Below are 23502 nucleotides of genomic sequence, written 5' to 3'. Positions count from 1 at the left end.
TACAAATATGGCTATAGTTTATACTTACTGTTCTTTTCATGCAAATTTATTTCACAATTTTTATGCAGATGCTAAAAAAATTATATTTTTATTCATTAGGAGGGGAATAAATGTGCTCAATTATCGTAATTATTATTTTTTTTTTTAGTTTTTACTCATTTTATAGAGTTATTTTAGCATATAAATGAAAAATGTTGCTTTGGCAACTAGTTTAATTCAGTTAACACTTATTTTGCATTACTATTTTTTTGTTACTTATATATAAATTAAATTAAGTACTAGAAATACTATTATAATTTATACTTACTATACTTTACATTTTCTATTGATTTATATTTTTTATATTAACGGTGTAATAAAAATGAGATTTGTATTCATTAGGAGGGGTTTAAATTGTCATGAAAACAATGCAAAAAAAACGAAGTGGCATTTAGATTTTGGGGTGAAATATAACCAGGCCTTTTACGATTTACATTTACGATTATTACTGTTCGCTCTGATGAATTGCTTTGAAAACAGCGTCTGCTAAATGCAAAGATGTACAAGTTGTGAATCCAGTGTATTGTGTGTGTGTGTGTGTGTGTGTGTGTGTGTGTGTGTGTGTGTGTGTGTGTGTGTGTGTGTGTGTTGTGTGTGTGTGTGTGTGTGTGTGTGTGTGTGAGCCTGTTTATGTGGTTTATGAGGACACAAATTTGTATAACTACATGGGTATTACACTGGTATTACACTATAAATGTGGTTTATGAGGACTTATCAAATGTCCCCATAATTCAAATGGCCTTAAAAACATACTAAATTATGTTTTTTTTGAGAAAATAAAAATGCAGAATGTTTCCTGTGATGGGTAGGTTTAGGGGCAGGGGAAGTGTGTGTGTGATGGGTAGGTTTAGGGGCAGGTGCAGTGTAAGGGGATAGAAAATGCGGTTTGTACAGTATAAAAACCATTACGCCTATGGAGAGTCCCTGTAAACCACATAGACCAACGTGTGTGTGTGTCTGCGTGCATGTGTGTGTGTCTGCGTGCATGTGTGTGTGTCTGCGGGCATGTGTGTGTGTCTGCGTGCATGTGTGTGTGTGTGTGTGATGGGTAGGTTTAGGGGCAGGGGCAGTGTATGTGGACAAAATGTACAGTTTTTACGGTATAAAAACCATTGTCTATAGAGAGTCCCCACAAAGATAGTGAACCAGACATGTGTGTGTGTGTGTGTGCTTTTTTTTGTGACGTATCAGGACACAAATGTGTATAATGACATGGGTATGACACAGGTATTACAGGAGAGAGTGAAATATGAGGATATTACCCATGTCCCCACTTTTCAAAAGGCTTTTAAATCATATTTTAAATTCATTTTTTGAAGTAAAAATTCAGAATGTTTCCTGTGATGGGTGGTTTAGGGGCAGGGGCAGTGTAGGGGGATAGAAAATACAGTTTGTGTGTATGTGTGTGTGTGATTGAGTGAATTCGATCTCTTCCTCTGGTCTTGGAGGTGGCTCTGATCTCCAGCCGTGGGCGTCACAGAGAGGCAGGAGAGGAGCGGAGGTTCAATAGCCGTCCTGGTGGGGTGAGGATGAAGCTGCCGCTCTGAGCTCCAGGGACATGGCCGTGCTGGAGGGCTCTGGATCCGGATCCGGTTGGTGTGTGAACTGTGGGAACAGATCGGACTGGGAAGAATGGGAAGACTGGGAAGACCTGTCTGTCTTTAACGACACCGTGCTTGTGGTCGTTACGTCACTGTGCGTCCCTCTGCTGCTGCTCGGCCTGCTGGGAAACGCCCTGACGATTCTGGTTGTGTGGCTACGCCCACAAATGAGAAGCACCACCTACCTGTACCTGAGCAGCATGGCCGTATCAGATGTCCTGATCTTGCTGTTGATGCCTCTGGATCTCTATAAGGTATTCAAATGTTGACATGTTATTTCATGCGACTGTTAAGCTGATGATACACAGGGCAACTTTTTGATCAATGTTGCCTGAAGAAGGGCTTTTTCCCATTGGGAATGGGCAACAAATTTCTCTTTGGATATCCAGAAAAAAAATGTGTTGGCCATTCTCAATGGGAAAATGCTCAAAAAGTTGCCCTGTGTACCATCAGCTTTAAGTGTCATTCACACCGGCAGCCATTATTGCCAGAGGTTGCGCGTCACCATTACCAATGATTGAAGGAAATCTCTTGCTGACACTGATGCTAACTGCTGTTGCATTCGTGCAGATATAAGCCAGGTTCACTTTACAAAAGTGGCTTGACTCGCGCATATTTAAAGGAACTGTATGTAAGAAATGTCTTTCAATGAGTCATAAAATGGCCATGATATGTCTCTAGACATTCAGAAATCATGTTAATGTCAAACACTTCTATCACTGACAGCAGGAGTCCGGCAGGATATTGTCATTATAAAGCTGTTGTTGCAGCTCAACTGATGTTGATGATGTCATGTTTGTGTTTTGGCCTGAAGCTCCGCCCTCCACCTAACAACCAATCACAAAGTCACTAGTGTTTGGGCATCCGGGTTGCCAGATCTGCTCTAGTTACCACACACACACACACACACACACACACTCACTGTCACACACATACTCATACCACAACTGCAGATCTACAAACGTTCCTGCTGATCCTGCAGCCAATCTGGCAACCTGGAGTCAGGGGGAGTGGGATACACCGCTCTACAGTCATCTGAAAGTGATTGCAGGACCTTCTTTGGCCATAATCTTACATACACTTCCTTTAAATTAGACGTAAGGCAAGGCAAGGCAAGGCAAGTTTATTTGTATAGCACATTTCATACCAAATGGCAATCCAAAGTGCTTTACATAAAAATTAATTAAAACAGTGGTAACAAATGCATGAGAAAAAAAGAATACCATATGGATGAATAAAAAATTAAAAACAAGCATAGTTAAAAAAGTTTTAAAGATAATAATAATACAAAATAATAATAACAAGATAAAATAAAATGGTCAGATCCACAATAATGGTCTGATATAAAAATAAAACATTCTTCAGTTTACAGCCTACATACATGTCCCATCTTTATTGGAACACCTCCTTCATTTCTTTCTCAAACACGTTCATAACATCCATTTCAATCACTATTCCCTGATTTTTACTCAGGAACCTTCTTGTTAAACCCATTCTCACTCATCATACCCTCAACAGGTACTTAAATATCCACCTTTATATAAATAGAGCTGAGTGATAATAGTGATGTACTATGTGGATAAAGTTGGACGTGTATATATCCAACTTTATATAAAGAGCTGTACGATATAGCCACATGTTCCGATGATAAACAATCACGCAATTGAGATAACTACTATTTTCTTTTTTATCCATGACACTAATTTCTACGGAAGCTTATTGCATTCACTTGAGAAAAAAAAATCTACTCTGTTTTTCTGAATTAATGACTTAATTATCTCAAAATTATGAGAGAATTTTTCATGAATAAATTTTTTTTGCTCTGTTTTTCTGAATTAATGACTTAATTATCTCAGAATTATGAGAGAATTTTTCATGAATACATTTTTTTTGCTCTGTTTTTCTGAATTAATGACTTAATTATCTCAGAATTATGAGATCATTTTTCATAAATATTTTTTTTTTTTGCTCTGTTTTTCTAAATTAATGATATCCCTCAAAATCCAGCCAAGAGCTCTATTTTAGCTGGATTGCATGGAAGTAAACATGTCCCGCCTTTCAAATTTTTGCAGACAGCCGATCTCATGAAAATTCGTATAAATAGTAGTATAAAAAGTGTGCAATCTTGTGGAATGTATACACTAAAATTAGTTTTGGTGTGCATATGGTACACAGTTTTTCACGTGCTTATGATACACACTTTATGGCATATTATACGTACGAACCCCCCATCCCACCATCCCCAACCTACTCAAGAGCATGTCAAATGCATGCACGCGAAAGACTGTGTAGCACGTGCATTATCTCAGTAAACATTCCACACAATATACATTCCAGACGATATACATTAGACACGATTTCACACTCGTACTATTGATACACATTACTATGTGATCGTGTTAAGATGATACATCTGAAATGCATTCAGGCTGGCTACGTGGTGACACAAGAGGCAATCAGGCAATTGTTGAAAATACTGGATCCCCATGGAGTGCAATAGCAATGTCAAGCAGATCAGAATGTTCTTTTCTGCTGTCATGAGCTGTCTGCACAAAGTTGATGCACTAAAAACAATAAAAAATTTATTACTTAAAGACAATGTCTCAAACCCAAAGTAAAATAAATCCGGATTAAATTTGAAAGGCGGCACATGTTTACTTCCATGCAATCCAGCTAAAATAGAGCTCTTGGCTGGATTTTGAGGGATCTCATTAGCAGAGCAAAAAAAAAAATTGATTTATGAAAAATTATCTCATAATTCTGAGATAATTAAGTCATTAATTCAGAAAAACAGAGTAGATTTTTTTTTCTCAAGTGAATGCAATAAGCTTCCGTAAATTTCTCTTTCAGTGTCTTAAGATTTGATTTGTCACATTAAAGGGATAGTTCACCCAAAAATGAAAATGTGATGTTTATCTGCTGACCCCCAGGGCATCCAACATGTAGGTGTGTTTGAACACAATTCGAAGACACATTGATGTCTTAAGATACGAAACGATTGGTTTCTGTGAGAAACACAACAGTATTTGTTATTTTTCACCTCATATCAGACAAATCTCATCTAGTATTCCCATTGCCAGTACGATGAAGAGATCAAAACCCACGCGCATATATATATATATATATAATGTAAAAAATAAAAAAACATAAATACTGTTTCTTGCAGAAAGCGATCGTTTCGTGTCATCAGTGTATCTCCACGAGCCACAGGATTTAATATGGATTCGTATGTCTGAGTGTTTTACTCTCATATAAAAAAAAAAAACCTATATATATATATAATATGCCTCATTAGGGCATGCGCCGATCGGTGGAATGAGGCATCTATGTCCACATTTCTCTGATTGTGCCGGGTTTTGACCTTTTCCGCTGGAAGTAATGGCGCTGGGAGTACTATATGAGATTCGCCTAATATGAGAAAAAAAAAAACATAAATACTGTTGTGTTTCTTGCACAAAGTGATCGTTTCGTGTCTTAAGACATCAATGTGTCTCCACGAGCCGCAGGGTTTAATATGGATTCGTATGTGTGTGTGTGTTTTACTCTCATAGAAATACACCCCATTGACATGCATTATACGAGCAACGGCTGAGTTAAATATCTTCATTTGAGTTCTCCTGAAGAAACACACACACCTACATCTCGGACGCCTTGGGGGTCAGCAGATCAACATCACAGGCTCATTTTAGGGGAACTATCCCTTTAATGCATCATGTTGTTCTTTGCTTTTGCAGCTGTGGCGATATCGTCCGTGGCTGCTCGGGGACGCGGTGTGCAAGCTGTCGGTGTTTGTGGGTGAATGTTGCACCTTCTCCTCCATCCTGCACATGACTGCCCTGGGGGCGGAGCGATACCTGGCCGTGTGCTTTCCTCTCCGCGCGCGCCTGCTGGTCACGAGGGGGCGTGTGCGCGTGCTGATCGCAGGCCTGTGGGGCGTGGCCATGCTCAGCGCGGGGCCTGCGTTGGCTTTGGTCGGGGTGGAGCAGTTAGAGGGTGGAGCCAGTGAATGCCGCTGCACTCTGTATGCTCAGACCTCTGGCCTTCTGAAAGCCATGCTGTGGCTCTCCAACCTGTACTTCATTTGCCCCCTCACAGTCCTGTCGCTTCTCTACGGCCTGATCGCCCGCCGCCTGCACCTGCGTGCACACACACACCGAGACACCACACACCGCCAGACCCTCCGGATGATGGGTGAGCACAGGGGATTATGGGTAATGCTACAATTTGAAAAAGATATTCAAAGCTACAACCACCAAACTCGGCTCAGACTGTTCTGACTGTGTGTGCTTTGTATTTTCTATCTGATCCGAATAAAGGCCTTTGCACACTTAGTCTGAAATTCGCATACGAAATTTTCGCACGACAAAAAATACATTCGACCCCATGTTATGCCAATCACGCTTGCACACTGCCTCCGAAACTTCCATCCGTCAAAAAAAAATATATTTTCTGCTTTTACGCATACGTAAAAAACGCATTTTGAGATATTTTGACAACTCAGAGCCACCATACAAATTATTGTATCAAAAAAACTACAGATATTATTATATCGCAGCTATAGCACACCAAGTCCCTGTAAACCGTGTGTGTGTGTGTGTGTGCGTGCGTGCGTGCGTGCAAATTCATACAGACGTATACTGACAGTCTCTGTTCATGATAAATTGATTCACGGAAATTGGTGGTCTTATTTTTAATATGTGGGGCTCCAGTATTGTTAGCAAAGCATCAAACTGAGCCACTGACACTAAAGTAAACTTTGAATCGAGCTGGATTCTCCCGCTTGATAAGGAGGTGGAAATCTTCTTCCTCTCTACGCGATCGCAGGAGTGGATGAACACAATATCTCCTCAGGACAAACCAATCAACCTCACTACTTGAAGACGTTTTTTGAAGCGTTTTTTTTAGTAACGCATTAATAAGCATCGGACTCAGTGTGCAAGGTCTCTGTGTGTGAGGAATTTTTCTGATCATGAATACGAAAAAACACATACGGAAATTTCGGACTCAGTGTGCAAAGGCCTTAATAGTTTTCTTAAAAATGAAGATTAAAGGTCTTTGCACACTGAGTCCGATATTTTCACATGCGTTTTTTCGTATTCGTGATCCGAAAAAATTCATCACACACAGAGACCTTGCACACTAAGTCCACACGAAGCCAGCGCTTTCCCAATCCGATCTTTTTTTCCCCCTCGTTTCAAGAAATATCTGCGTCCACACGAGATTACAAAAAAGGACTAAAAACGATGTAGTTTGTATGCCAGGTCAGTGTGTGGCGCTGTAATTCTGCCACAGAAATACACTAAAAACAGAAGAAGAGTTGTGGCTAGCAGAGGTATAGCAGTGGTCGGAGGTGAGGCAAAATCTCACAATAAAATAACAATAAATACATTTGCTACTTAACAGATGTGTTTTATTAACGTCTACACCTACCCCAACCCTAAACATACCCTTATAATAATGCAGATACGGTCATTAAATGAGGCGATATTGATGTGTGCATGCCCAGTGCCCGTAGTTGTATCCCTAAACTCTTCACCGTGCTGGACGTAGTGTGATGACATCACCGTTTTAGAAAATATACGGATTGGCCGTACACACGAAGACGGAAGATGATCGTTTTCAGATTTATCCGCTTTGGGATCCGGTTTCGAAAAATATCGGATTCATGCTTCCAAAACGCCGGATCCGTGTGGACGAAACGCTGATACGGTACAAAATCTATACGTATACAGCTAAACGTCTCCGTGTGGACGGGGCCTGAGTCCGGTGCATATTAATGAATGCGTTACGGGGGAAAAAACGCAAAATAAGACAAAGTGACGTCTAGTGAGGAGGATTTGTTTGTCCTGAGGAGATATTGTGTTCGTCCACTCCTGCGATCGCGTAGGGGAGAGTTTCCTCCTATCAAGCGGGATTATCCAGAACGACCGATTCAAAGTTTACTTTAGTGTCAGTGGCTCAGTTTGATGCTTTGCTAGCGATACTGGAGCCACATATTAAAAAGAAGACCACTAATTTCTGTGAATCAATTGATCCCGAACACCTGGCAGTATGTCTATGGAACCAATCACACACACACACACACACACACACATTTGTTTTTGTGACATATGGGGACGTTCCATAGGCGTAATGGTTTTTATACTGTACAAACCGTATTTTCTATCCCCTTACACAGCCCCTGCCTCTAAACCTACCCATCACACACACACACACACACACACACACACACACACACACACACACACACACACACTCACATTGCCCATAAACCTACCATCACAGGAAACATTCTGCATTTTTACTTTCTCAAAAAAACTCATCCTGTATGATTTATAAGCCTTTTGAAAAGTGGGGACATGGGTAATGTCCTCATATTTCACCCTCTCCTGTAATACCTGTGTCATACCCATGGCATTATACACATTTGTGTCCTCATATGTCAAAAAAACATGCCCGCACACACACACACACACACACACACAGCCCCTGAACCTGAACCTACCCCTCACTCACACACACACATACACACACAGCCCCTGCCCCTGAACCTACCCCTCACTCACACACACACTGCCCTTTTGAAAAGTGGGGACATGGGTAATGTCCTCATATTTCACCCTCTCCTGTAATACCTGTGTCATACCCATGGCATTATACACATTTGTGTCCTCATATGTCACAAAAACATGCCCGCACACACACACACACACACACACACACACACACACACACAGCCCCTGAACCTGAACCTACCCCTCACTCACACACACACACACACACACACACATACACACACAGCCCCTGCCTCTAAACCTACCCCTCACTCACACACACACACACACACACATACACACACAGCCCCTGCCCCTGAACCTACCCCTCACTCACACACACACTGCCCTTTTGAAAAGTGTGGACATGGGTAATGTCCTCATATTTCACCCTCTCCTGTAATACCTGTGTCATACCCATGGCATTATACACATTTGTGTCCTCATTTGTCACAAAAACATACACACACACACATACACACAGCTTTACAGAGACTTGATGTGCTATAATTATAGCTGTGATATAATAATATTTGTGGTATTTTTGCTAGAATAATATGTATGGTGGCTCTGAGTTGTCAAAACGTCTCTCAAAATGCGTTTTTACGGATGCGAAAACGCAGAAAATCGAACCTGTACCGTTTAGTTTTTTTTGACGGATGAAAGTTTCGGAGGCAGTGTGCAAGCGTGATTGACATAACGTGAGGTCGAATTTATTTTTTGACGTGCGTAAATTTTGCATGCGAATTACGGATTCGTTTTTTCGTATTTGTGATCCTAAAAATTTGGATAGTACTTTATATAATGTAAAGTAATGAGTTATAAAACAATTCACCCCCTCACAGTCGTCATGAAGGGTAGAATTGGCCGTATAGACCAAAACCAAAATTTGTTCCAGACTGTAAACATGTTTTTTCTGCTGTAAAGTTGAGCATTTTAAAGGTCCCATTCTTCGCGATTCTATCTTTCAAACTTTAGTTAGTGTGTAATGTTGCTGTTAGAGCATAAATAATACCTGTAAAATAATAAAGCTCAAAGTTCAATGCCAAGCGAGATATTTTATTTAACAGAAGTTCCCTTTCAAAGCCTACAGCGAACGGCCGGTTTGGACGACACCGCTGCACTTCCTGCTGTGATGACGTCACTAGGACCGTTTGTTGACTCCGCCCACAAGAACACGCAACATAGGGGGCGTGGTCTCGTTGCTCTCCCACGTGGAGAAGAGCGCGCATTCAGCGCTTGCATCTCTCCGTTATAGTAAGAGGCGGGACCTTTCCAGGCAAAGTGCGCTAAGCTGCTGTCCAATCACAACACAGGAAGCGCTGGCCCAATCAGAACTCATTACGTGTTTCTGAACGAGGGACTTCATAGAACAAGGAAATCATCAGGCCGTTTTTAGGACAGAGGAAACAGCGCTGTACAGATAAGTCAATTGTGTGAAAAATACAGTTTTTTTTTTACACGCGAAACATGAACTCGTGTTATATTGCACACTGTAAACATAATCAAAGCTTCGAAAACACGCGAAGAACGGGACCTTTAACATGAGCTCAAGGGGATTCTGCTCCTTCTGGAGCCGCTCTAGTGGCCAGTCGATGAAGTGCAGTTTAAAGTTTTTTCCCCTTGTTTCTTTTTCAAACAACAAATCAAACTGTCACAACCAATCAGAATGCAGCATATCTGATTTTTATTGTAAGTGCAAACTTGCATTTGTTTCTCACACAAAGCTATCGGGTTGCTTATTGAGTCACTTTCTTTGTCCTTTAAGAGCTTTTGGACCTACATGAGGATCAATTAGATTTTTAGTTGAACTGCTCCCTGAAGCCCGTCTGAATGTGTTTTTCTGTCGTTTCTTCGCAGTGGTGATCGTGCTGGTGTTCATCTTGTGTTGGCTGCCTTTTCATGTGAGTCGGACGCTGTTCTCCGTGTCGGACTCCAGTGTTAACTCCAGTGTTAAGTTGTATTACATCAGTCAGTATTTTAATCTGGTGTCTTTAGTGCTGTTTTATGTCAGTGCTGCTGTGAATCCTCTGCTGTACAACATCATGTCCGCTCGCTACCGCGCCAATGTCCTCGCCATGCTGCGGTTGACGGTGGGCTCCACGGACGAGCTGCGCCACAGGGCCCGCACCTCCCCGCTCACCGCCTCTCACTCCAGCACACACTTCTGAGCTGTGTGTGTTAGGCTTCAAGCAAACTGTAGACTTTGGAGGGAACTAGTACTGAGGTTTATTACCACCACAGTAACACGAGAATGCGCTGTAACGGTGTTGCAGAACACTGGCCAAGCATTTCAGTACTTGATACTTTTTGCATTTAAGTATTTTGTGTACTTCTGCATTTGTTTACTGTTACTTTTTGCAATTGTGTACTTGTGCGTTTGTTTACATTTACTTTTTGCATTTGTGTACTTTTGCGTTGTTCACATTTACTTTTTGCATTTGTTTACATTTTGTGTTTGTGTTCTTTTGCGTTTGTTTATATTTAATTTTGCGTTTGTTTAAATTTTATTTTTTCGTTTGTTTACATTAACTTTTTGCGTTTGTTTACATTTTACATTTGTGTTCTTTTGTGTTTGTTTGCATTTACTTTTGCGGTTGTTTATATTTACCTTTTGCGTTTGTTTACCTTCTGCATTTGTTTACAATTACTTTTGCATTTGTTTACTTTTTGCATTTATTTACATTTACCTTTTGCGGTTGTTTACTTTTTGCATTTGTTTACATTTACCTTTTGCGTTTGTTTACTTTTGTGTTTGTTTATATTTTTTGTTGTGTTACATTTACTTTTTTGTTTGTTTGCATTTACTTTTTGCATTTGTTTACATTTACTTTTGCATTTTTACATTTACTTATTGCATTTGTTTACTTTTTGTGTTTGTTTACATTTACTTTTTTTTCGTTTGTTTACTTTTTCGTTTGTTTACATTTACTTTTTGCTTTTGTTTATATTTACTTTTTGCATTTGTGTTCTTTTGCATTTGTTTACATTTATTTATTTATTTTCGTTTGTTTACATTTACTTTTTGCATTTGTGTTCTTTTGCGTCTGTTTACATTTATTTATTTATTTTGTTTGTTTACATTTACTTTTTGCATTTGTTTACATTAAATTTTTGCATTTGTTTACATTTACTTTTTCGTTTGTTTATATTTACTTTTTGCATTTGTGTTCTTTTGCATTTGTTTACATTTACTTTTTGCGTTTGTTTACTTTTTGCATTTGTTTACATTTACCTTTTGCATTTGTTAACTTTTTGCGTTTGTTTACATTAAATTTTTCGCTTTTTTACATTTACTTTTTTGCATTTGTTTACTTTTTGTATTTGTGTTCTTTTGTGTTTGTTTGCATTTACTTTTTGCGTTTGTTTACATTTAATTTTTGCACTTGTGTACTTTTGCATTTGTTGACGTTTACTTTTTGCATTTGTGTACTTGCCCTGCAGATGGACACACTCAGCATTAAAGGATCAAATGCAATTGTGACTCTTCTGCTGAACAACAAAATATCTACAACTGGACAGAGCATCGTTGAGCCTTTTAGCAGCACTATATTTAATGCGTTTGAAATTGTATTTATTGTGTTTGATGGGGCCTGTTTCATGGATATCGAATAAAAGGCAGTTGTTTGTGACACTGTGGTGTGTTTTATGAAAGCAATAATGTATGAGGGATGAAGATTGTTTTTTTTCCAGCTTACAGTGATGAGGTAGGTTACTGATGGCCACGATATGATTGATAATTTACATCTGCTGCTTTTGTAAAATGGATCTGCGAATACATTTGAATATCAGGTAAATTATTTCTAAGTAAAAAACAATTCTGTTGTTTATGTATTATGTATATATGTATATTGTATTATGGTTTAAAAAGATGGTAATTTTTTTTTTTTTTGCAGGTTCGTTAACCTCAGGCAAACTTCCAAACTCGACTACAAAACAGAAATGAAGATATTTAGAAGAACGCAGGGAATCAAATTACTGGACCTCATTTATGTCGATTGTAAAACACTGAGACGTTTCTCAAAATATATTATTTTGCGTTCAACTGAAGAAAGAAACTCGTACAGGCTTGGCACGACATGGGGGTGAGTAAATCATGACACTATGGTCATTTTTGAGTGAACATCTACCACTAACCTTTTTAACAGACTGAGAAAGTCACACATTTTATTTTTTTATTTAAATACTTGTATCAAAATAAAATATACCAGTCAGCATTAGCATCACACTCAAAAAAACAAAAACAATTTTAGCAGACACCTAGTTTACAAGGGATGTTTAAATTCAAAAGTATAGAAATTTTGGATTGCAGAACAAAAATGATTTACTTCAAAATCTGATTATTTCTCTTGAAAATATTCACTCCCGAATCACTCCCGAATTACTTTTTTCAGACGTGGTCAAATGTTGTTTAAATGTAGTACGTTAACCTGACTTCTATGAAAGAGTAAACAGAGAATTACAATTCTGACGAGATGTTCAGTAACAACTTTTTGATTTTGCGGTGTGTATGCGGTGCGTGTTGCGGTGTGTGTGCGGTGCGTGTTGCGGTGTGTATGCAGTGCGTGTTGCGGTGCGTGTTGCGGTGTATATGCGGTGCGTGTTGCGGTGTATATGCGGTGCGTGTTGCGGTGTGTGTGCGGTGCGTGTTGCGGTGTGTATGCTGTGCTTGTTGCGGTGTGTATGCGGTGCGTGTATGCGGTGTGTATGCTGTGCGTGTTGCGGTGTGTATGCGGTGCGTGTTACGGTGTGTATGCGGTGCGTGTTGCGGTGTGTGTACGGTGCGTGTTGCGGTGTGTATGCAGTGCGTGTTGCGGTGCGTGTTGCGGTGTATATGCGGTGCGTGTTGCGGTGTATATGCGGTGCGTGTTGCGGTGTGTGTGCGGTGCGTGTTGCGGTGTGTATGCTGTGCTTGTTGCGGTGTGTATGCGGTGCGTGTATGCGGTGTGTATGCTGTGCGTGTTGCGGTGTGTATGCGGTGCGTGTTACGGTGTGTATGCGGTGCGTGTTGCGGTGTGTATGCGGTGCGTGTTGCGGTGTGTATGCGGTGCGTGTTGCGGTGTGTATGCGGTGCGTGTTGCGGTGTGTATGCGGTGCGTGTTGCGGTGTGTATGCGGTGCGTGTTGCGGTGTGGTTGCGGTGTGTATGCGGTGCGTGTTGCGGTGTGTATGCGGTGCGTGTTGCGGTGTGTATGCGGTGCGTGTTGCGGTGTGTATGCGGTGCGTGTTGCGGTGTGTATGCGGTGCGTGTTGCGGTGCGTGTTGCGGTGTATATGCGGTGCGTGTTGCGGTGTGTGTGCGGTGCGTGTTGCGGTGTGTATGCATTGCGTGTTGCGGTGCGTGTTGCGGTGTATATGCGGTGCGTGTTGCGGTGTATATGCGGTGCGTGTTGCGGTGTGTGTGCAGTGCGTGTTGCGGTGTGTATGCTGTGCTTGTTGCGGTGTGTATGCGGTGCGTGTATGCGGTGTGTATGCTGTGCGTGTTGCGGTGTGTATGCGGTGCGTGTTACGGTGTGTATGCGGTGCGTGTTGCGGTGTGTGTGCGGTGCGTGTTGCGGTGTGTATGCAGTGCGTGTTGCGGTGCGTGTTGCGGTGTATATGCGGTGCGTGTTGCGGTGTATATGCGGTGCGTGTTGCGGTGTGTGTGCGGTGCGTGTTGCGGTGTGTATGCTGTGCTTGTTGCGGTGTGTATGCGGTGCGTGTATGCGGTGTGTATGCGGTGCGTGTTGCGGTGTGTATGCGGTGCGTGTTGCGGTGTGTATGCATTGCGTGTTGCGGTGTGTATGCGGTGCGTGTTGCGGTGTGTATGCGGTGCGTGTTGCGGTGTGTATGCGGTGCGTGTTGCGGTGTGTATGCGGTGCGTGTTGCGGTGTGTATGCGGTGCGTGTTGCGGTGTGTATGCGGTGCGTGTTGCGGTGTGTATGCGGTGCGTGTTGCGGTGTGTATGCGGTGCGTGTTGCGGTGTGTATGCGGTGCGTGTTGCGGTGTGTATGCGGTGCGTGTTGCGGTGTGTATGCGGTGCGTGTTGGGGTGTGTATGCGGTGCGTGTTGGGGTGTGTATGCGGTGCGTGTTGGGGTGTGTATGCGGTGCGTGTTGCGGTGTGTATGCGGTGCGTGTTGGGGTGTGTATGCGGTGCGTGTTGCGGTGTGTATGCGGTGCGTGTTGCGGTGTGTATGCGGTGCGTGTTGCGGTGTGTATGCGGTGCGTATGCGGTGCGTGTTGCGGTGCGTATGCTGTGCTTGTTGCGGTGCGTATGTTGCGGTGTATATGCGGTGCGTGTGGCGGTGTGTATGCGGTGCGTGTTGCGGAGTGTATGCGGTGCGTGTTGCGGTGTGTGCGGTGCGTGTTGCGGTGTGTATGCGGTGCTTGTTGCGGTGTGTATGCGGTGCGTGTATGCGGTGTGTATGCGGTGCGTGTTGCGGTGTGTATGCGGTGCGTGTTGCGGTGTGTATGCGGTGCGTGTTGCGGTGTGTATGCGGTGCTTGTTGCGGTGTGTATGCGGTGCGTGTTGCGGTGTGTATGCGGTGCGTGTATGCGGTGCGTGTATGCGGTGTGTATGCGGTGCGTGTTGCGGTGTGTATGCGGTGCGTGTTGCGGTGTGTATGCGGTGCGTGTTGCGGTGTGTATGCGGTGCGTGTTGCGGTGTGTATGCGGTGCGTGTTGCGGTGTGTATGCGGTGCGTGTATGCGGTGTGTATGCGGTGTGTATGCGGTGCGTGTTGCGGTGTGTATGCGGTGCTTGTTGCGGTGTGTATGCGGTGCGTGTATGCGGTGTGGATGCGGTGCGTGTTGCGGTGTGTATGCGGTGCGTGTTGCGGTGTGTATGCGGTGCGTGTTGCGGTGTGTATGCGGTGCGTGTATGCGGTGTGTATGCGGTGCGTGTTGCGGTGTGTATGCGGTGCGTGTTGCGGTGTGTATGCGGTGCGTGTTGCGGTGTGTATGCGGTGCGTGTTGCGGTGTGTATGCGGTGCGTGTATGCGGTGCGTGTTGCGGTGTGTATGCGGTGCGTGTTGCGGTGTGTATGCGGTGCGTGTTGCGGTGTGTATGCGGTGCGTGTATGCGGTGTGTATGCGGTGCGTGTTGCGGTGTGTATGCGGTGCGTGTATGCGGTGTGTATGCGGTGCGTGTTGCGGTGTGTATGCGGTGCGTGTTGCGGTGTGTATGCGGTGCGTGTTGCGGTGTGTATGCGGTGCGTGTTGCCGTGTGTATGCGGTGCGTGTTGCGGTGTGTATGCGGTGCGTGTTGCGGTGTGTATGCGGTGCGTGTATGCGGTGTGTATGCGGTGCGTGTTGCGGTGTGTATGCGGTGCGTGTTGCGGTGTGTATGCGGTGCGTGTTGCGGTGTGTATGCGGTGCGTGTTGCGGTGTGTATGCGGTGCGTGTTGCGGTGTGTATGCGGTGCTTGTTGCGGTGTGTATGCGGTGCGTGTATGCGGTGTGTATGCGGTGCGTGTTGCGGTGCGTGTTGCGGTGTGTATGCGGTGCGTGTTGCGGTGCATGTTGCGGTGTGTATGCGGTGCGTGTGGCGCACAAACATTTTAAATTAGAAACTTAAAATAGGCTATTAAAAAACAGCCGACTCTCGTCTTTTCTTTCGTTTTTAAACCCTTTTAAGAGAAATCCTGCAGGTCATAAAGATCTTTTCAGCTGTCTGCTCTGTTAGGGTAAGAATGATGGCAGTATAACTCACAGTAGAACAAATGGTTTCACATCTGGTAGACGGGACAGGACGAGATCACAGACGTTTCTCACATGAGGACATTGAATAATCCGACAACAACACTGAGTAGGAAGAGGGAATAAGAAGCTGAGACAATTAAGGGGAAAAGGGAGCAGGTGATGGGAACGAAAGGGGAAACAACTGTAAAAGATAATGAGCGGAGGAGAAGATTATGGAGGACCAAATTACTCAAAATGCAATTATTAAATGAATAAAGTATTCAATAAAACAACTATTTAAATGTCCCAGTTTATTCTGAATTAATTAATTAATTAAATATTAAATAAATAAACTTATCTATTTATTTTGTAAAATGACACGTAATTTCACAATTACCACTTCCACACACACACACTATTATGTTTAAAAATCTACTTTTTAATTATTAAAAGTGCTTTTCCAAAAAGCTGTTTTCATAATTATATGCCGCATTTACGAACTTGACGGCTATTTGACGAATCATGCATTTCCAAAGCACCATTTTCCTAAAGATTTTTTTCATAATAATAGAGGACATTTCCAATCAACAGGCAGTGGGCGGAGCTTGGCGCTGATTGGATAATCCTTTCAGATTGGTTACTTTTTTTCTGTCTGGGTCTGGCAAGGGGAAATTATGGAGGACCAAATTACTCAAAATGAAATAATTAAGTAAATAATTAATTCAACTAAACAACAATTAAATGTACCAGTTTTTTCTGAAATAATTAAATAATTATTTTAATAATTTAATAATTAATTTAATTAAATATTAATTAAATAATTAAATAAATAAATGTATCTATTTATTTTGTAAAATTACATGAAATTGTTTAATATAATTCACAATTACCTCTTCCACACACACACACTATTGTTATGTTTAAAAAATCTAATTTTTCATTATTTAATGTGCTTTTTCAGAAATACATTTTTCACAATAATATGCTGCATTTACGAATGATGCCTATTTGACGAATTTTGCATTTCCAAAGCAACATTTTCCCAAAGATTTTTTTCATAATAATAGAGGACATTTCACAAATGCCAATCAACAAGCAGTGGGGTGGTGCTTGGCGCTGATTGGATAATTCTTTCAGATTGATTACTTTTTTCTGTCTGGGTCTGGCAGGTGGCTATGGAGGACCAAATTACTCAAAATGAAATAAATAAATAAATAATGAAATCAAGAAACGACAATTAAATGTACCAGTTTATTCTGAAATAATTAAATAATTAATTCAACAATTTATTTATTAATTTAATAATGAATTTAATAAAATATTAATTAAAATAATTAAATTATTAAATGTATCTATTTATTTTATAAAATTACATTTGTTTAATATATTTCACAATTAACTCTTCCACACAAACTATTAGCCTATGTTTAAAAATCTATTTTTTAATTATTAAAGGTGCTTTTTCAAAAAGCCGTTTTTCATAATAATTATGCTGCATTTACGAATGATGCCTATTTGACAAATAATGCATTTTCAAAGCATGAAAGACAATGTCACAATGTCAATGTCACAAAAGACAATGTCACCACACCACACAAAGATCGATCTGTCATGTCCGTCCACTCTTCAACTTCAGACCAATCAGCGCCAAGCTCCGCCCACTGCCTGTTGATTGGCATTTGTGAAATGTCCTCTATTATTATGAAAAAAATCTTTGGGAAAATCGTGCTTTGGAAATGCATGATTTGTCAAATAGCCGTCATTCGTAAGTGCAGCATATTATTATGAAAAACGTCTTTTTGAAAAAGCACATTAAATAATGATAAAATAGATTTTTTAAACATAACAATAGTGTGTGTGTGGAAGAGGTAATTGTGAAATATATTAAACAATTTCATGTTATTTAAAAAATAAATAGATACATTTATTTATTTAATTAATATTTAATTAAATTAATTATTTATTTATTAAATAAATATTTTCTAAATTATTTAATTATTTCAGAATAAACTGGTACATTTAATTTTATTTTATTTTATTCATTATTTATTTAATTATTTAATTTTGAGTCATTTGGTCCTCCATAGTAAATAGGGGAATTGATTGGAAATGAATATGGCGGTAGGAATTGATCAAGATAATGCACTGCCTTAAACACAGCCACAGGTCTCATAGTTTTTAGAAAATTCAATAGAGTCAAAGTACATTTTCAGTCACATACAAGAAATGACAAGCACCCTTGGTGTCCCGCGATGTCACCACGCCACTCATCTTCAAACCAATCAGCCCCAAGCTCCGCCCACTGCCTGTTGATTGGCATTTGTGAAATGTCCTCTATTATTATGAAAAAAATCTTTGGGAAAAGGGTGCGTTGGAAATGCGGTGTGTGTGTGTGGAAGAGGTAATTGTGAAATATATTAAACAATGTAATTGTACAAAATAAATAGATACATTTATGTATTTAATTATTTTGTTAATATTTAATTAAATTAATTATTAAATTAATTATTTTATTTCAGAATACACTGGTACATTTAATTATTGCTTTATTGAATTCATTATTCATTGAATTTTCATTTTGAGTAATTTGGTCCTCCATAGTAGATGAGTGTGAGTGAGTGTGTGACCACAAGAGGGAGACAGAGAAAGCGTAAAGGAAACCCAGGCTCATGACACACCGGGTGCTGTTGAAGATCAAAACACAAAACAAATCACATGGAACATTCTTCACAGGCTGGAAAGGAGTCAATGCACTCTAAAAAATGCTGGGTTAAAAACAACCCAAGTTGGGTTGAAAATTGACAAACCCAGAAATTGGGTTGTTTGAACAGGTCCATTCACTGGGTTCAAACAGCCCAATTTCTGGGGTTTTCCATTTTCAACCCAACCTGGGTTGTTTTAACCCAGCATTTTTTAGAGTGTGGGAAGAATTGCTTTAAAGAAATACTCCCAAGAAATTTGCTGATTAGTAGATATGATATAATACGAATACCAAGAAGTTAAGTATCAAAGGATTTCGTAAAATATCTCCACAACCTAAGTTATTAATGAAACTCTGGTGTTGCAGTCCTGTGTGAGACTGTGCAGTACACAAGCACCCCTTTGAGATAATAATAAGCAATAATAACCAATTTTAATCAAACAAAAGGCATAAATCATAAAATAACAGTATGTATTTTAATATCTCTGTTGTTCTCCGGTTGTCTGGTTGCTACGCATTATTCTTTCTTTTTTGTATTAGTGTTTAAAATCTTTGTTTTATACCTAGGCTATAACTGCCGTCATATACACTGCCAGCTGATGCAAAGAGGTGCATTTATATCTGCCCCGGTATGGCTTGTGTCGAGCCATTCGTTATTCTGGTTGTTTGACGAGAAAAATATGAAATGTAGTTGCAATAAATGCGTTAAGAATTGGTACAGCTGTAACATCGCAGGACTTTTGTTCTGCTGAGGGGAACTGAGGAAGAACTGATGACGAAACAGTTTGATCTTCGGCTGACCAATCAGCAGAAAGTGCCGTATAATTCCCGCCCACATGTAGAAATCGAATATTCAAAACGTTTATTCATTTTTCTATCTCTGAACGAAAAACGAAAAATCAAGCTGGATTTTTTTCCCCCGTTGTTCTGGGGGGAAAAATGGGGGGGGGGGGGGACGAAAACTGAGCTGTTTTTTTCTTCTTCTTTTTTTCTGTTTTTTAATTTTAAAACGGATTTGAAATGGACGGAAGATACCCGGATTTGATTGTCTACATCTATGGTCATTTCGATTCGATGTGTTACTTAATGAATTGTTAAATGTACTAGAAAATTGAGTGAAAATAGTTTCTAAACAAAATTTCTAGTGTACATACAAAAATCACAACACATTAAAAATGGCAATACTCAGGTTTATTTGCTTATTTTTTGTTTTGCACTTCCATTTGTTCTTGCAAAGTACATCACGCATGAAAAATGCACCATAAAGGTTTTTGTTAAATGAGGTAATATTCACCTGGATATCTCAAATAAGCGTCTCAACCTTTAACTTGTCCTTAACTCACTTTCAGGAGTTTAATTCGCTCCACAGACACTTCATCAATCAAACAACGTGACAAAAAATGCATTGCTGCACATCTAATGTTAATAACGCTGATCTTTATGTGTTTATTAAAAACAAAACAAAAACAAAAAAAATATGGGCTTCTAAATGATGAAAAGTGCGAGATGATTCGTGATTTTTGTGCCGTAGAAAAGAGGGAGGAATATAAATACCACTGGTTTTAGAACATTTTAATAGCCTATGTGTCTCTCATTAGAAGAATAAAAACATCTTTTTGTATTAATGTGGCAGTTTAATCGCTCACAGATTGTCTAAAAGCTGCTGTCAGGATATTTTTAAGGAATATCATTTGCATTATATGGCACCATAATCGACAGCTTTGGTGTACAGGAAAGATGATCACCATTGATGACCAACCATTTGCAGTTTTTTCCAATTGCTAACACACTAAAATGACATGCACCGCACAATTATTTAAACTGACACACAGAGAGCAAAACCTCTACTCAAGTCTGAACAAATGTTATGCTTTACACACATTTTACAATTCAAAATGGCACTTTTTAAATGCCCTAAACACCAGAGCTGGACAGTAACTAAGCACACTAACTTGAGTAATGTACTTAAGTACACTTTTTAAGTATCTGTACTTTACTTAAGTATTTTTTGTTTTTTATTTTTTACTCCACTACATTTCTATCAAGGTCCTCGAAGTCGAAAGTCGTTTCTGTCGCAGCTTTGAAAGTCAGTGGATGATTTTTTGTTGTTGTTGTTTCAGACAGTCTATCAGTAATCACTCTTGTAGAGTCTTGTAAAGTTCCCAACTTTTTTTGAACACTGATCAGTTTATAGTGAAATGGAAGAAGACGGTTCCTCGGGATACTGTGTGCACCCACAGCCATACTTAGAAAGTATGTTTCAGGGTTTTTTTTTAATTCAAGATTAATTTAGTTGGCATACATTCGATGCATGTTTTATAAAATGTTAAAAATGTAAACGTCTGGGAGAAAGAGAAGAGTAAAGTTGTGAGAATATCAGATGTGTATCAGTGTATTGGATCCGTGCATTCGGCCTTAAAGTGACAGCAGCTTTATAAAGAGCTTTGTAACTTTTCTACAAGTATTTAAATGAGTTTAAGTTAGTCGTATGCTAGTACGTCAGATGGAGCGTCACTGACTGGCTTAAACCATGATGGCATAATGTAGCCTAGTAATCTAGACGCCCCCTAGAGGCAGCAAATTTAATCTGCCCGCGAGTGTCGTCTAGTAACTCTCAATACCCTTCTGCGCTGTATTCGCCTAACTCTTGTCGGGCCAATCACATCGTGTATAGAGTCAGTGGGCGGGGCCATAATGACAACGCCCGAGTTGCGTTTGCGTGCTTCTAGTAAACACAGAAACTGGCGAACGGCAGTCTTTCGAATCAGCTCTGCCCGCGCCTCCGGAAGACTTGGAGTTAAGCTTTTCTCTGAGAAAAGAACAAAGAACGGCACTGAAGTCATTCTTAAAAAGGGAAGATGTGTTCGAAGTTTAGCCGACCGGATACGGCGAATGTTTAATCTGTCAGCGAGCTCTGCTTCACCTTCGTTGCTCTGGTTGGTTGTAGCGCTGTCCTATCGCGTGCAGAGGGAGTTTGAAAGACAACCGTTTATCCGCCCCTCAGATTGAGCTGTCAATGATGAGTTTCCAGACCGAACATCTTGATGTGGGTCTGACTTGTCAGGCTAGGCATAATGTGCATTTATACAACAATAATAAAATAATGCGTTGACATGAAGGAAATGTACCTTTGATTCTTAAGTACTTTTAAAAACAAACACTTCTGTACTTGTACTTAAGTAAAAATCAGTTTTTAGATCTTTCACTTAGTAATATTTACCCAGTAGTACTTTTACTTTTACTCGAGTAATAGAGTTGTGTACTTTGTCCACCTCTGGTTCTCTGCATAAGATACAACAATCTGACATATAGTCACGTTTGCCATTGCAAAACACTGCCATTCAAAAAGACACTACGTGAGCTAAATGGCCAATACATGAGCCAGCTGACCAAACACTTCACTGGTTAATGGTTAACACTTCCATCAGGATGGAAGCACTATGAAAATACCACAGGTCTTATTTAAAAATGTTCTTGGCTCTTTATGCATGTGTGTATATATATATATATATATATATATATATATATATATATATATATATATATATATGTATATATATATATATATATATATATATATATATATATATATGTATATATATGTATATATGTATATATATATATATATATATATATATATATATATATGTATGTATGTATGTATGTATGTATGTATGTATGTATGTATGTATGTATGTATATATATATATATATATATATATATATATATATATATATATATATATATATATATATATATATATATATATATATATATATATATATTTGTGTGTGTGTGTGTGTATTCTTTTTTCAGTTTACAGTTTGTTTGTTTCTTTGTTTAGTCCAATGTATGAATGAAGTGTGTGCCATTCCATGCAAAAGTTTGATTTTGATAATGCTATTGTAGTTTTGGTTGCAGTGCTTCATTTTGCAAGATATATGAGGTATTTTGCAGTCTGTGTCTGGTTTTGTTAATTGTGCAAAATATATATATATGGGTCAATGACATGACATGTATTTTTTGTGTCCAAATGATTTATTTTTCTAAACATAATTTTAATAAATACATGTCATATATCAAACTGATCTACAATATCTCCTTTATAAGAAACCTTTTTTATTTTATTGAAATTCAATTGATGTTTTTGAGTTTTGGTGTTTGAAAGACCAAAAATGTCAGGCGGTGCGACCGTCCGAACCTGCAACCAGAGAACAAAACTGCAATAAAAAGGTTAATTTTGTCATTAAAATTCTTAATTGAATAGTTTGGCATGATTTTATGTTAAATTCATTATAAATGAGGGAAAATGGTGTATCAGTCCTATTTCAAAACTATTTTAATACTTAAAAAACTTTTGTCCGAAAAATTGACTTCTCCAAATGTCAGGGAGGGCGACCGACATAAAAATGCAATTTTATGCAATGTTCCTTTAAGAAAACCATGTGACAGCATATGACATCACACAAAAGACCCCAGAGGACCCATTTGATGCAGTAACAAGGTTAGTCACCCTCCCATAAATATTAGATAATTTGACATTTTTGAGTAATGATGAGGTTGATTCAACTTATCATGTCAGGCGGTATGACCCCTGGAAAACGTTGAAAATGTGTTGTTATTATTAAAATGTGTATTTGATTAAAAAAAATATCTATAACCTTGAGCACATGGTCAAACATTTTTATAGGTGTCCAAATTAATGCCTGTTAGATTTGAATTGAGTTTGAAATGTCAGGTGGTGCGACCAATATGTCAGGTGTCGCGACCAGAATTGCAGTTAAACTAACTGAAAAAAGTCATGTTAATTCATGTTTTTGAATATATTAAATACATTTTAATAAATGTATAAAGCTTTTTGTAAGATATTAAGTTGTTTAACGGTGCAATCTACATATATATATATTTTTTATGATGGTATGGGTAACCATTTAAGCACATTGTCCATCTA

General features: G+C 39.6%; 1 protein-coding gene across 1 annotated transcript; it reads left to right on the top strand.

The window, feature by feature from the left end:
- The first annotated feature begins 302 nt into the window (after positions 1-302).
- Positions 303-10849, top strand: LOC137079175 (growth hormone secretagogue receptor type 1-like). Its single transcript, XM_067447139.1, has 3 exons — positions 303-1894; positions 5375-5831; positions 10055-10849. The coding sequence occupies exons 1-3, from the start codon at positions 1598-1600 to the stop codon at positions 10363-10365; spliced, it is 1065 nt and encodes a 354-aa protein (XP_067303240.1). The 5' UTR covers positions 303-1597; the 3' UTR covers positions 10366-10849.
- The last annotated feature ends 12653 nt before the right edge of the window (positions 10850-23502 follow it).

The sequence above is a fragment of the Pseudorasbora parva genome, chromosome 6 (genome assembly GCF_024679245.1).
Source record: "Pseudorasbora parva isolate DD20220531a chromosome 6, ASM2467924v1, whole genome shotgun sequence".
Classification (NCBI taxonomy): Eukaryota; Metazoa; Chordata; class Actinopteri; order Cypriniformes; family Gobionidae; genus Pseudorasbora; species Pseudorasbora parva.
The sequence above is the reverse complement of the archived record's forward strand: the minus strand, read 5'-3'. Positions and strand labels throughout refer to the sequence as shown.